The following is a 15,616-nucleotide window of genomic DNA, read 5'->3' as shown; positions in this document are numbered from 1 at the left end:
AAAATAACAAGGAAATGTTAGTTCTACCTATCAACTAATGAAAAAGATAAATAAATATAAATATTTTAAAATTGTCATATTTTATTATGCTAAACTATCCAGGCCTATTAGCTGCTCATCCAAGCAAATGTTTCATAGTAACAGTGATTGGTTTACAAGTTCTGTAAATTTTCTCCTATTTTTGTCTATGTGAGTGCAGCTATATAGAAACAGTATGCACACATGCCGTATCTATTTCAAGACGTATCTAATGTGTACCTGAGATGCACACCAGTAGTCTAAATAAAAGAAGCATCTTTTCTTTTCTTTATTTTGTATCAGGGCTTGAAAAAATGTTTCTAGCTGCACCATTTTATATAACATCATCCTTAACCCAACTGTTCCACTAATAAGACCAAACTCCATATATCTTATTGTTTAATACATTGAATCAGCATACTGATTTTATAAGTCTTTAGGGAGTCATCTTGACTTGTATGAAAATTGATCAATGGAAACCCAAGGCTGATCAAGCCCATTGACAACCTTCACAGATGTAGGAAAGCTAGTATTCCCAACCAAATGCGGAGATTCACAGCCAGTGTGATGGCTGGCTTCTCTGCCCACTTCTTGTTATTTTTGTAATGTTAGGGTTGGTCCTAGTAAAATTGCTGACTTTGTTGTTTTTTTTTTTAATTACTACTGCATCGTAATACCTAGTTTTTATCCAGAACTTTCAAAAGCTTTCCTTTCCTCTGCCCTTGAATACTCACTACTAAATGTCCAAGAGCAGAAAAAATCATGAGTTCAAATATATGTACATTTATCTTCTGTATTCATACTCATGTATTTATAAAAGTATTTAATCAATATTTGGGTACAGATATACCCACATGTAATCTCCTATATGTACAGATATATAATACAGTTTGATTTCATATGAATTTTAGAAATGTATTACATTTTTATGGCCAAATTCTTAATTGGTGCTTTCAAAATAAAACATACCACATTGACTATAGTCTTATTTCACAGACTTAACAGTTGATTACCTGAACTATTGCACTAATAATAATTTGTGACTTAAATAGAAATTGAAAACTGCAAATTAAAACCCTTAATGTGCATTTTTTTAAATTAACGTATTAAAAAATCCCATCTCACATTGATAAATTCCTGGCAAATTATTTATTATTGAATTTCATCCTTTATGGAAAATTTCTCAGGTGGTGTAGTAGGTATGAAATGCTATACCTGCCTCAGGAATCTTTTGAAGCAATTTCTTTGGATATTTTTATAGAAATCTGCCATTAAAGGTTGTTGCCCATACTGGGGGACAAAAAAAGAAGAGAGTTTTATGAAGGATGAATACTCTATTTCTGTGTTGTTTTTCTTCATCTGTGACTGGAAGATATTATAAACCATTGTTAAATTAAGGACTCAAAGGATTTTCTCTCGTGTGAGCATTAGTGTAAACCCAATTATGCCGGGAGATTGTTAAATACTTAGTGTCTGGGGTATGTGCATCTCTGTTGGTTTATCATGTTTTATGCCATGAAATGGATGATGCATTTTTCTAAGTAGCAATGAAGAGTATAGAACATTATTAGATTATATTAAAAACAACTAGATTAACTAGATTTATCCACCCTTTATAGGAAGGTCTAGCTACATGGTATGTCTTGTACAGACTCAGCAAATTTGGGTCTTGTTTCTGCCCTTTAATTCTAACGACTTCCCTTCTTTGATGACGAATCTGGATTTTTAGTTTTAAATCTGAGTTTGTTCTGTTCCCCATAGGAAGCTTAACCAGGGATTAATATTAGTATTAGTAGTGCTCTAACAATTGGTCTATACTTCCTTAAAACTCTCAGATGTTCCCCAAAATGAGCTGATTAAATTATAACTTTGAGTAATGTGAAATAACCTCACCATATGTTAATTCAGATCCTGCATTGAGACAGTAATTATGGCACATCTGAAAACACTGGTAAGGATCCTTTTAGTTAGCTTTGGGTAGGCCTCCCAGTTATTTTTTTAAATGTTTTAGAGAACTTTATTTCATGTCTATTTTTCTGTTTTCCTGCTTGTTTGTGTTGCCGTTTCCAGAGATCTTGTTAGGTACTCTAAAACATTACCACCCAAGATGCCTTTATTACAGAATGGCTATCAGTGGCTCATCAGGTAAGAGCCGCAGCAGTGAGCTCTGTTTGGACTCAGCCCCAGCCCCAGCCACTAAAATGAAAGTTATATTCTTCTATGTCATTTACCTTACACATTGAATTAATGTCCAGTAATCTGTCCCTTATTAAACCGATCTAAAACTGATTTAACTGTAAACATGCATTCTGGAATAATTGTCTCAATGGCATACTATTCAGAAGTCAGAATCCTGCTCATTATTATCTCTGCGTCTTACATGTCGATTTTAATTTTAGTGATTAATTTCATTTCGTTTTATTTGTGTGACTTTATTTTGTGGAGCACAATCCTGCCTGCCTGCACACACTAAGACCAGATGAGTGACTACACAGGACATTCCCCTTCAGCATGCTTGTTACAACTCAAGAATGCCGAGCATTTCTGATGAGTTATCTATGAGGTCAGAGTACCAGGAAGTGGTCCTGCCCACTTTCCCTGTCTAGTGCTGTGATCCAAAAGAGTGGAGCTGTGCAGTTATTTCTCCTATGATGTCCTTCATTTTGTTTTGGCGTGGCATCTGTAATGAAGTTGTAGGCATTTTGTTTTTAATGCTTCCTGTATCCAGTTTCTTTTCTTTTCTTTTGTTTTCATAAGTAGGTGTGACTTAGTGTCATATTTTAGCCTGAGCTTCTTTCTTTTCAAAAAAATTATGCAACACAATTTAAGCATAATATTTGTTTAATCTCTAAACAAACGTTTACACCGTCATTCTGTGGCTCTCTCACACCCTTATGAACTGAATCACAGTGATTCGACATTTTGTGTAACGAGAACATTATTTTATGCTTTCCTCTCTAACGTGGTCTTTCTTTCTTTCCTTTGTCTTTCTCTTCTACCACTGGATGTAATGCACTAGTGAACTGCAGCCCTCTCTTGACAGGGCTAGGAGTGCTAGTACCAACTGCTTGAGACCAGATACTAGTTTGCATTCACCAGAACGAGAAAGGTATAAAATAAAGACTTTCTGAATTTCTTATCATTTGTACAGTGACCTTTTCTTTCCTTTTTCAATCATTTTGTTTTTGTTGTATGTGAGTCTTGCAGATTTATCCACTCATGCTCGCTTTCTTGCTGTCCACCTTTCTTTCCCTTAGTACACATCTGTTAGGGATATGTGTATGTGGATATGTGTGAAGCGCACATATGCATATTTCTATGAATGTTGTTGCAAATGGTGTGATGTAACTTGTAACTGCTCCCGGCTGCTGCTTCTTTTTCTGTTGCTGTTCAGTTGTCTTGATTCTGTGACTCAAGGAGCCTTCAGTATGCTGATAAGATCACAGGTTACAAGGAGCCTTCAGTATGCTGATAAGATCACAGGTTACTGAGATATTTGAAGGAGAGAGGTTGATTCCTTATTGGTTGAACCCATGAGTAAGATTTATGGATCTTACACTAATCTTCCATAAACTCAAAACGAAAATTCTGTTGAAATAAGCTGGGCGTGGTGGCGCACGCCTTTAATCCCAACACTTGGGAGGCAGAGGCTGGCAGATTTCTGAGTTCGAGGCCAGCCTGGTCTACAAAATGAGTTCCAGGACAGCCAGAACTATACAAAGAAACCCTATCTCGAAAAACCAAAAACCAAAAACCAAAAACCAAAAAACAAAAAATCTGTTGAAATAAAGCATTTATCTTTTCACTTTTTACATTACCCTACTCTTTATGTAAACTATGTTAAATTATAGTTTGTAAAAAAAAAAAAATCAAAAAAATTTCCTGAGACTTTCCAAAAAATAAATACCTAGAACAAGTATATACATAGATAACTTTTGTTAAAGCTGCATATAATTAATTAATATGTACTAATTTCGATGTAGATACAGTCAGCAAAAGTGTATCATATTTTCTTCTAATTGTAAGAAAATGGAACGATTGTTTCCTTATTATAGAACTTTCTAGTCTTGTAAACCTAGTTGTGACTGACAGTCTTGGTTATAATTGCTGCCTTTCTAAAGTTAGGCGCCATTCAAAGGAAATTATAAGCGATTTCTGCAAACGCTGAAGAAAGATATTTGGGTGTATTAATATAACCCTTTCAAGAAGTGTTTAAGCTAGTACTCTTTGTAGCCTAAAGGGTGTTTATTTCTTGGAAATAAACAGTGGATCTTCAAAAGATTATTCTACAAACCTTTTTAAAATTATAAATCAGTGTAAAATTTACTATTGGAAAACGAAATTTCTTTATATTGTACTGCTTGCATTAGTTTAGCACGTTCAGTGAAAACAACTGTATATTATGCTGAAACCGGTTCTGAAATAATCTTATGGTTTCATTTTGTCATTTACCATCCTATTCCTCAAGTAATTAGAAAGATCAATAAACTTTAACATTTTTCATATTACTATATTTTGTTTGTGATATATATTAAAACAAGGGTAGAATTATCAGGGCTGAAATTTCCTGACTGTAACAGTATCCTGAAAATTTTAAATATTTAAATGAGCACTCCCTGATAAAAATACAGTTGAAGCCATGTGTGTGGTTTTAGCTTTCTCAGTAGCCATGCTAGAAAGTCAAGCAAAGGTCAACCTAGCATTAGATATCATCATGACATGTCAGTAACAGTTGGGAACGAGATGGCTTGTACTCCCCTTTGCATGGTTAGCCACAAATATTTTATTTATAACACACCATAATTTGAATTTTCACATTCTTCTGGCTGCTTTATTCAAATAGCACAAGTCTCACATATGTGCCCCCGTAACACCGAAGCCACAGTGTTCACAAGTTTATTTTAAATCTCTCAAAACATTCTATTAAAGTAGGCCAATCTATATACAAGAAGGCTAATCATATACAACCTATATGCAAGCAGGCTAAGATGTAAATATAGATATACATATAGATATAGATGATAGATATAGATATAGGTATAGATATAGATAGATATCTATATACAAGAATGATGATCATATATACAGTTTATATACAGAAAGGCTAATCATGTAAGACAAAAAGTGGGTGGAAACCCTATACTTCTATATGTTGAATAGAAAGAAAAGATTCATTAAACCTGGGGGAAGCATGATATCATCAGTGGTTCTCAACTTAAGGAGGTCATTTCATTGCTAAGAAAGTAAGATCATTTTTTTCTTTTGCCAAGGAATCATACAATCTAAAAGTTGTAGGTTCCTATAGTTTCAAAGACATGACCCCTTTGTGTAGTCTATGAGACATTTTGAAACAGTTGCATCCTATAAACTTGTAGAAACTCTTGGTTTCTCTCTCTCTGTCTCTGTCTATCTCTCTTTGTGTCTCTGTCTCTATGTCTGTCTTTCTGTCTGTCTGTCTCTCTCTCTTTCACACACACACACACACACACACACACACACAGAAAGAGAGAGAGAGAGAAACAGAGAGAGAGAGATGAAGAATGGCCAAACATATTCTTAAAATTCAATTTCATTTTCTTAAGATACTACTATTATTTCCACAGCCTCCTCAAATGCTGCTGTACAGTCTAAGAGTTAAGTGATTCATTTTGCTCTGACTTAAGGTTTGTTTTGCCACTGACTACTATTTCCTTATGCACTCTTCCTAATTTTAAAACATATTAGGATTGATGTTAACACAGGATGCTATTGTCAAAATATCACCCATATCTCACAGCCAACTTCATTAGTCTTTTAAATGATAAGCAGTGTGGTCTTTTTCTTAGGCATTTTGTGCAAGGCTTGCAGGCATTTTGGGTCCCTCTGAGTCCTGTATATAGGAATGCTGTTTGGAAAGGGAGTTCTTTGAGGTTAGACGCTTCTTCATTTTACATAGTCTTGATTCCAGAAATAAAGATTAAAAAAATATGTTGCAAGATGGCCATAGTTAGTGAATTATCCCTACTAACGCCTACTAATGCAATTTGGGGTTTGCTTATAAGAAATAATTGTCTGTCAGATAAAGCCCATTTTGCCTTCTTCCCTAATGGCTCTTCACTTTTTCTTTACCGGGTATGGAAATAAACCACAGTCTTAAATACTCAGAGACAAGGGTGCTCAGAGAGATGGGAGCGTGTGCAGGTTCATGAAAATGTTCTCTACTTCCTGCTTGCATTTTTAAAGCATAACCCCACGCCTTGTGTAATTGCTGTGGCCAAGGTCCCTTCATGGGATATGTTGGCTCTTTTGCTGTTAAACCTGCTATCCAGTCACTTGGATCTCTGCTCCCGAAATAGCTTCTTTTAAATGGCTGTTATACACAGTCCCTTCTGAAGGTTTCCTTGCCTTTCTTATTCGTTAACAGAAAATCTCCTCCATGCCCCTCCCTTTTTGCCTACTCATGTTGTCTCTTAAATTTTGCTCACTTCAAAGACTCTGCTGCCTGTGAAGATGCCCTCCCCTCTGCTTAGCCAGGACAGATTGCCTTTCCCAAGAACTGAACTCAAATTTCTAAATGGTGTCCGTACGCTCAGTACATTGTAAATGTCCAGCTAGCCTGCATTATTTCACCCTGAGTCCTGGACACTGCATAGTTCCTCTGCTTAAGTGTTCTTCACATTCGATGACTATGACAACAGCTAGCTAGGTGAAGTGGTACAGGCATGGTTGAGCAAGATCTTCATGGACGGAGATGGTGGATGATGAGTTGAAGCCAGCCTAGCCTAGACAGCCAGTTTAAGACCAATTTGAGACAGAAAAGGGGCCTGCCTCTCAAGACAGACCTAAAGAAGAACAGCACACCAGGATTTTAATTAGCTATATGTAATTTGCAAATATTATCCAGTTCCTAATTCAGTGAGTTGGTAAACACTACTGATTTCGCCAACTTGAACTCTTCACCTGAACACAATTCCTTCTCTGTCCTTCCTCTCCCCATTAATTCCCCAATAGGTTTAGTAGTAATCTGTATTATGTCTTACCTTGCAAATCTTCCATTAAGATGAAGATAAACTTTTGGCTTTGTTGTCAACTAGCCGAAATACCCAACAAAGGGGAGAGAGAACCTGTAAGGGAGAAAGAACCAGTGGATAGGCATGGCCCCTGGATGAGGGATGGGACCACCCACCCACCTCAAAAATATTAATCCAGAATTCCTCCTGTCAAATGAAAATGCAGGGGCAAAGAGTGGAACAGAGTCTGAAGAAAGAGCCATCCAGAGACTGCCCCACTTAGGGATCCATCCCATCTGTAGACACCAAACCCATACACTATTGCTGATGCCAAGAAGTGCTCGCTGACAGGAGCCTGGTATAGCTGTACCCTGAGAGGCTCTGCTAGGGCCTGACCAATACAGATGCGGATGTATGCAGCCAAACATCTGACTGAGTGTGGGGACCCCAATGGAGAAGTTAGAGCAAGCACTGTAGGAGCTGAAGTGGTTTGCAACCCTATAGGAAGAATAACAATATCAACCAACTAGACACCCCCCTTCAGAGCTCCCAGGGACTAAACCACCAACCAAAGAGTGCACATGGGAGGACCCAGGACTCTAGCTGGATATGTAGCAGAGGACTGCCTTATCTGGCATCCTGTGGAGGCTCAATGCCCCAGTGTAGGGGAATGCCAGTGCAGTGAGGCAGGAGTGGGTGGAAAGTGGGGGGAACGCCCTCATAGAGGCAGGGGGATGGGGGAAGGATAGGGGGCTTGTGGAGGGGAAACTGTGAAGAGGGATAACATTTGAAATGTAAATAAAATAACCAATAAAAATAAAAAATAAGAAATAAACAAGAATTATTTCATCCTTTAAAAGTTTTGGTCAGTAAGAACCTATGACTAATTCATAGCTGTTGATCCTTTTCTGGACCCACCTAGACTGATGAATTTTTCTTGAAAAACTAACTGGCCATATGTGGTGGTCTAGACTTTAATCACAACACTTGGGAGACAGAGGCAGGCAGATGTCTGAATTTGAGGTCAACCTTGTCTATATAGTAAGGTCCAGGCCAGCCAGGGATTCATAGTAGGACCCGCTCTCAAAAGAATCGAAGGAAAGAAAGGCATGAGGAAGTAAGGAAGAAAGGGAGAAATAAACCCCCAAACAAAGCAAAACAAACAAAAAAAGCACAACTAAGTCTAAATCTGTATATCCTGTTCCAATTAAGCCACTACACTCTTTATCTAGAGCTGCATGCTTTCACAGTGTTATAAACCTCAGGGAGCAAAGAGCACATGATATATTTATTTTATTCAATCTGTAGATAGCATTATTCTCTTTAATTCATGTTTAATTGAGGTAATATTCTTTATACTCTACTCTTACATCACTAAATGTGGTTCCTATTGTGAGTTAGACCTACAAAGGGAGAAACGTGGGTGATCTACACTGCTGCCATAGAAGCAACACGTGATTTTGCAGTCTGTGGCCATAGGGTTTAGTTTGCTAGCAGAGCAGCTAGAGATTCACCCACTCCCAGAGGCACAGGATGCTTCCATTACAAGATGAGGCCCGCACCTCGGCAAATTTCAAAGGTTGTTTCATGGCTAGTTTGCTTTTTGAAGCCAGCTTGGTTAGGAAAGAATTAAGAAATGAGAAAGTCCTTGGTGGCTGATTCTTTAACTTGGAAGTGAGGGCACACTTGAATGAGTCCCAACGAGAAGGACATATCTACCAAAAAGTCAAGCACTATAAATTGACATGAACTAAACCATCATAAAATTTGTTTTGTAGCGAAATATATGTAGTAATTTAAAAAAAAAAAAGAACCTTAAGGTATGTAAATCAAGATTCGGATAAATAATTTGAGAAGGTTTTACATAATGAAAATACATACTTGAATGGTCCATTTGGCTGTGGCTTCTATTTTAACATGCCATTTATGGTATAAATGATTTTCATCTCTATATAATTTTTCTTATTGATTATTAATGAATTTTTCATGTTCTGCTTAGAGTTATGCACCTGTGTAAGTGATGTATACATACAGGTGTGTGTGCTATTTATACACTAAGCCACACACATTTGTTCTTTATATATTGCTGCTAGAAAAAAAAGTACCTTAACAACAATTTAATTTTTGTAGAAGTCTAATTCTTTTATATCTCATTAAGGAATCCCCTTATGCAGTATTATTCCATGTATGCATATGGCACTTATTGTTTGTAACCTGGCCATGAAGCCTAGAACCTTCTGTACTTACTGACTTCTAGATCAATAGTAAATAATAGAGAATACCTAGGAGTTGAGTACACTTGACTACAAAGTCCAAGACCTTATACTACTAATTAATTCTGTTAATTTACCTTAGTGCTATTATAAAATATTAGAAAATAGGAATCCTGGCTTTTAGTGTACTGTAAATGTAATATAAAAGATTTATTTAAAAATAGACTCTCCAACCATTATTAGTTTAGAACACTTGTAAAATGTACCAGTAAGTATAAAACTATAAAGCTAATCTAAGTTAACTGATTTAAAAGTGAAACCAAGAATAAGTTTGTTTTGTTCAGTTTGATATTTGGCATCTGAAATTGCCAGCTCTATTAGCCTATGATTCGAAATTACAAGTTGAAATATATTTCAAAATACATGTGAATAGAGACAAGATGAAAAAGATATTATTGTCTTCAATAGTAGAGAGACAAACAGATGCACCCATTTAGAAAGTATATAAATATGATAGTATACTTAAAACCTACAGATATATAATATTAGAACATAATACTTATTTGGGGGTTAGGATATGGGTATAAGTTAGTACTGCTCTTACCGTATTCAGAATAATTTGGGGAGAAGCACAATTTTTGTGATGAGTGTACATATCAGCATATTGAGAAGGACTTTGAGACTTAAGCAGTACATGTGTTATGCTAAGGACTTGTTCAAAACTGCCTCTTGAAAGCTTGCATTCACAGTTGTTCGTGGTAAATGTATACCTTTCTCCATCACAGCTTTCCACTGCATGTGTCACTGTTACACCATTTTTCTTCACATTCCACCTTTCCTTTTGTGTCTAAAGAAACACAAGGACTGGAATTCTGCCTCCAGAAGCAAAGTCATTCGGAATCCGACCAACCTAGAATGATTACACCAGACAAAGCTATTAATCCTATTTTTATGTTTACACACCAACATCAGATGCTTTATCACAACTATATGTATGTGGAAATACCATAGGAATAGGCGTGTGTCTGTTTGTTTGATTTTTTTTCTTAATAGCTTAGTTTAGTAGATCTACAGAGCAAAGCCAGTAAGTTGAAAGGACCATTTCAGATACACACACACCCGGACTCGGCTGACAGTTTTGCCCTCCTCCCCCCCCCCCCCCATACACACACAGAGCAGAGTCAGTTACTGCAACACTTGAACATGCCTCTGTCTTGAACTTTTATTCTAGGTAACAGTATGAGGATATACATAATCATATTGTTCAGTAGCTCGCATTTTTTGTTGAGTCAACTATAGCAGGCTACAAGTTAGGCTCTGGAGACCAAGAACTTTTTCACATGTGTTTTAATACTCCTTGAAATGCATACTTTGAGTAATGGGATATTTGTAGGTCAGTTATATATTTGAAGAAAGTGGATTAATATAAAATAACTGAAAAAAAAAAGATTCAGACCTGAAATGTGGGTGTCCTTGACCCTGGACTCACAACGTCCATGATTTTAGACTTTTGATTAATTATGTGCTGTATCTTCTGAAGGTTCCTTAGAGACTTTTAGAAAATACAAATCTTCAATTTTTAAATCCACAGCAGCACATGAGTTTAAGGTAGTATCATTCAACAAGTATGTGTAATTTAATTCCTTTATTTTATATGTATTACAAAGGTTTACATAGAGACTGCAAGTTAGGTATGGCTCTCCAAATTTCTTCCGACCTAAATGTGATACCACTACACAGAGTGGCTGAGCTGATCGAAGACTGAGTTAAGCATTCATGATTAAAATAGGAATCTTGGTAATATATGATGTAACTTCCTTTTTATTAAATTGAACTAAATTCAAACATTTCTCTGCTGTCCAAAGAATTAAAAATAAATAAAAAGTCTATATGCCATACTCTGCCTGGGATACTTGGTATCTATAAATGTAACTCTTCTACCTCTGGAAGGGTAAATTTCCATTACTTGGAAATTCCAAACAACAGGGGATAGTCTGAAGGTGAGCTTGCTCTAAAGGTTGCATACATCATAGGCAAGTGGATAGTTTCCATGTCATACCAGGCAAGATAAGTGTGTGCAAGTACATAGATCCAAACCCAGTCTCCAAAGATTCCTGTGTAAGTTAAAGTATCAAAGGATTTGTCTAGCAGAGACACTGAACAAAAATAAACTGGACATCTTCTGGCATTTACAGAATTTCTAATTAGATTTTATAGTTAAACAGGTTAAACACATAAATTCAGACCGAACTGACCAGTTATTTCAACAACAAAATGATTATATAATAAGAACTAGCTCAGAGTATTATATATAATAATCACTTTTCATGCTTAAGAGTAAATGACACATTGTTTTTTTTTCAATTCACATTCTATTATTTTATGTCTGCATAGAACAATTGAATAATGCTGAATCTGCCAAAGTATTATGAAAGAAGGCTTCTCTGAAGTTTTTTGCACCCACTGTCTGCAGACCTCATATATCCCAGTTACACACTGACAGCTTTGCTTCTTGTGTTCAAATTATCAAATAAATCAAAAGGGCAAGTTTAATGACAAGAATTGAGTTTTTTTTTTAAAATTAAACTGCTACCTTCATGTTAATTCCATACTTATAAAGTCTTTCAAATTTGTCCCTTAATGTGTGTGAGAAAGTGGATATCTAGACAAATGTCCTAGTTATAATATTGAGATCAGACTTAGTTTATGAAATGTCTAAGGCTGAACCTTATCGAGCTGCTTGATTTCTTTTAATTATTCAAACAGATTTTTAAAAATGATTGTTGATATACACAATATGAATCCTTAAATGGTTTAGCAGTAACAAAGCTTTTGTTCAAGTATTATTCAGAAAACAGATCCTGAAATAGAAGGCAAAGTGTGCAATGAACTGGGAGACAAGTTTGTGATTATAGATTAGCAGACTTTTTAATTTTCTTTCTGATTTCTTTTATCTTTCTTTCCTGCTTTAATTTGTCAGTAATTGGGCTTTGGTTTTCTGCAAGAAAACTTGTTAAGATATCACTGGCAGCCATGTTATGAATTATTTTTTCATGTCCTTGTTTCTACACTGAGTCATATAAGAGTTGTCCTTAAATGTGCACCTTTCCCGATCAAACCACATTCAGGTTTATGTTTATATAGGTATGTAGGTACATAGGCATGTTTCTGAAAATGAAACACTCAATGAACATATTATTATCACATCCATCTAAATTTATCTACGATTATATTATAGAACAAATACTTGACTTTCGGGGGCATTATTCCAGTCCTTCTGTTCCATATATTATTTTATTTTAAGAGTTACTAAATGTCCTGTTTTTTTCCTGTCTTGTTCACTGGGCAAACAGGGGTAGATGGTCCCCCTCCCTAGCTAGGAGGCGACCTGCTAGCCCCAGGATTCAAATCCAGCATGCGTCTCCGGAGAATGACAGGTACAAGTCACCTCCTCACAGACAAGTGGCTTTAGAGGCTCAGAGCTAGAGAATGAAGTAACTGAGGGGGTGTTGGTGGTGACACGCTTCCATTTGAGAGCCAGAGCCAGACATGGGATCCCTCCAGCAATTGCACACGAGTCTGAGAGAGCACCTCAAAACATATATGGAAATGAAAAAGGCATAGGAAATGGCTTATTTGAAATATAGAGTCAGTATCCAGTGAAGGAGCATGTTTTTGATGTGTCTCTGTTTCCAGGGTTTTTTTTTTTTTAATTTTTAGAAACATTTATGGATCACTTTTGTGTGCATTGGGATAAATAGAAAATTTTAGGTGTAACAGGCTATATTAAAAAAAATACGCCATGGAACATATTGTTTGATCATATAATCTCAGCTCTTTTGCCTCGTTACTGTATAAATTTGCTGAGAACGAATTGTAAAATTTGGGTTGTATTTCAAGCCTGGTGTGAAGTAGGACATCTGGTTCTTGTATGTTATGTATTGTGTTTAAATTATTGTCAAGAGATAGGGTCAGTTAGCAAGGTACATTTTTAAAGCAAAGCATGTCTGCATTGAATCCACTCCATGCTGACCTGCAAAGTGTCACTGTGTGTGCCTTCCATTGTCACTGCTCTCAGTTTGCCATTCTCCTGTTTTGTGATGTTTAAAGATAAATATATATACATATAGTTTCAATATTAGGTATTTTTAATGAATGATCACAGAAGTTTTGGGGTGAATAAACATTTCGCTTTAGCTGAAATTCAGGGAACACGTGTGTAATATTTATTAGACATGAAATAATACAGTCTCTGAAATACAGCAGGCAAAAGACAGTGATATATATAGAATATATATATTCTTTTTCATCAGTTTCATTTGTATGTCACTTAGTAATTTTAGCCTTATCAAAGTGGTAATGCCTACTTTCTGGATACGTGTAAAATCAGGTTATCTGCACACTTTGTTAAGTAGAATCTCTAAATTGCATAGAACAAAATCATATCATTGAATAGTGATGAGAAAGCATGTAAACTGGCATTTTATAAAAGGTCCATTTCGTTTTCTCATGTTGAGCCCTAAAACATTTACCTCCTAATATGATTTGAATTTACATATTTAGAATGAAAAATTATTCCCTACGCTACTGTTACATGGGTTGAGTTTATGGAACTAGAAGAATTGACAAATTTTCCAGTCTACATGTGAGCAAAGACATTTAAAATAAAAGTATAACAGGATTTTAGATGTGACTTGAGAGTCATAGATCTGCATTGCTCTTCACTCATTCAAGAGCTTCGGTGCCTGCAAGCACACTGTCGTCTGATGGACAGTGATTAAGTCAGACAAGTTGCTGGCCGTGATGTAATTGGAAATTTCCATTTAGAAGACAACTCTCTGGATGTATCCCAAAACAACTGTGATTTAATCTAAAGTAATGATTGGGCATTACTCAAATGATGATGAATATAAATGTGCTTGAGTTGGTGTTTATTAAGTGAAGTACAGGAAAATAACAGCTGACCTCAGCATGCACATAATTCCATTACTTTCAATTAACAGCATATGAATCAATTATATAGACTCTAATTTCTGTGTAGGTAACTGCAAAATAGATGTTTGGAACAGAAATGAACTTACAAAATTTGAACCTGGATTTTGCTTCACTGTAATGATGTATTCGTGAATAGAGCCTATATGTAACCTTAAGAAATGCATTTAATGTGGCAAAATTCTTATTTATTGCTATGAAAAAATAGAAAGCGGTTTATAATAAACTTTTATTCACTGGAATAATAATTTGTGCCCATGAAAATGAGAGAGGAATTACTCTCACCTAGCGCTGTGTCAGCATTTATGTCGACATCCTGACCAAGCTTAATTAGCACCTGCACCTCACAGGGGCGTCACATAAGCTGCCCCACATTAACAATCATTTTGAAGTTCGTACCAGAGTGTAACATTAGATTTGAATTAAATAAATAATGTGGCCATGAAGATAGATGAACTTTAACACTGGCAGCCGTAAATACCCTGAATTCAGTAATGAATTATACAGTCAGCAGTAGATGCCTTATAATGGCCATAAGGCATGTCTTTGCCTTTTTATTTCCCACAGCACAATGTGTACATAGACACCTGTGTATGAACATATATGCATATAACTTCTAATGAACCATGTCTGTCTAATTCAGTGTCAACAGCTGACATTCTTCATGGCTTTTCAGGCAGTACCATACATGTATTCAGATTCAACATGGAAGCATGGAAGCATGTTTATCTAGGTCTAACATTTCTTCTAGAACTTGTAAGATACTTAAAAATGAAATTCTAAAAAAAACCAAAAAACCAAAAAACAAAACAAAACAAAAAAACAAAAACAAAAAAACCCAAAAACCAAAAACCAAAACAAATCTAGCTAGTTTTGACCCTTAGGGAATATTTCTGACTTTAAAACTGCAAAAATATCTTAGGAGTTTTATTAAAAATCTCATTTAAACATTATTCAAATGAGAGAGTAGTTGTCCCCACTGTTATTTTAATATACAAACTTAAATATTTATATTGAATATAATTTAACATTAAATATTTAAAATACATGAAATAATTTTGTAAAATTTTAAGCTGATAATTCTATAAAACATAGTACATCTTGCATCTAAAAGCAGCAAAACTGTGCAAATAAGTGAATAGCTACTTGGAAAAAAGGCATTTTAAAAGTCCCAAGGTATTCAGACTCTGGGTTTGATTGTCATAGCTTAGTTATTTATTAACTATGATTTGATAATGCCAAACATGAGGATCTAGCTCATCTTTTCATTTTTATGATAAATCCTGTACTGAAGAAAATGTTATTTTAAGGTACAAAGTTACTACTTCCTATTTGTACTGGAATATTTTTACCTTGGTGTGCCTATTACTTTGAATTTTCTGAAATCATTTGATAAAAATCCTT

At 35.5% G+C, this 15,616-nt stretch overlaps 1 protein-coding gene across 5 annotated transcripts in view; it reads left to right on the top strand.

Moving 5' to 3' along the window:
• Positions 1–15,616, top strand: part of Rims1 (regulating synaptic membrane exocytosis 1) — a gene marked incomplete in the record, with an annotated part of 520,187 nt that overhangs the window by 381,291 nt on the left and 123,280 nt on the right. For 3 of the 5 annotated variants that reach the window (NM_001012624.3, NM_001012623.3, NM_183018.4), the window contains 1 exon segment: positions 3,038–3,127. In NM_001012624.3, the coding sequence (NP_001012642.1) occupies positions 3,038–3,127 (90 nt within the window). 5 annotated transcript variants of the gene reach the window in all.

The sequence above is a fragment of the Mus musculus genome, chromosome 1 (genome assembly GCF_000001635.26).
Source record: "Mus musculus strain C57BL/6J chromosome 1, GRCm38.p6 C57BL/6J".
Lineage (NCBI taxonomy): Eukaryota > Metazoa > Chordata > Mammalia > Rodentia > Muridae > Mus > Mus musculus.
This window is presented reverse-complemented; position numbering and strand designations above follow the sequence as displayed.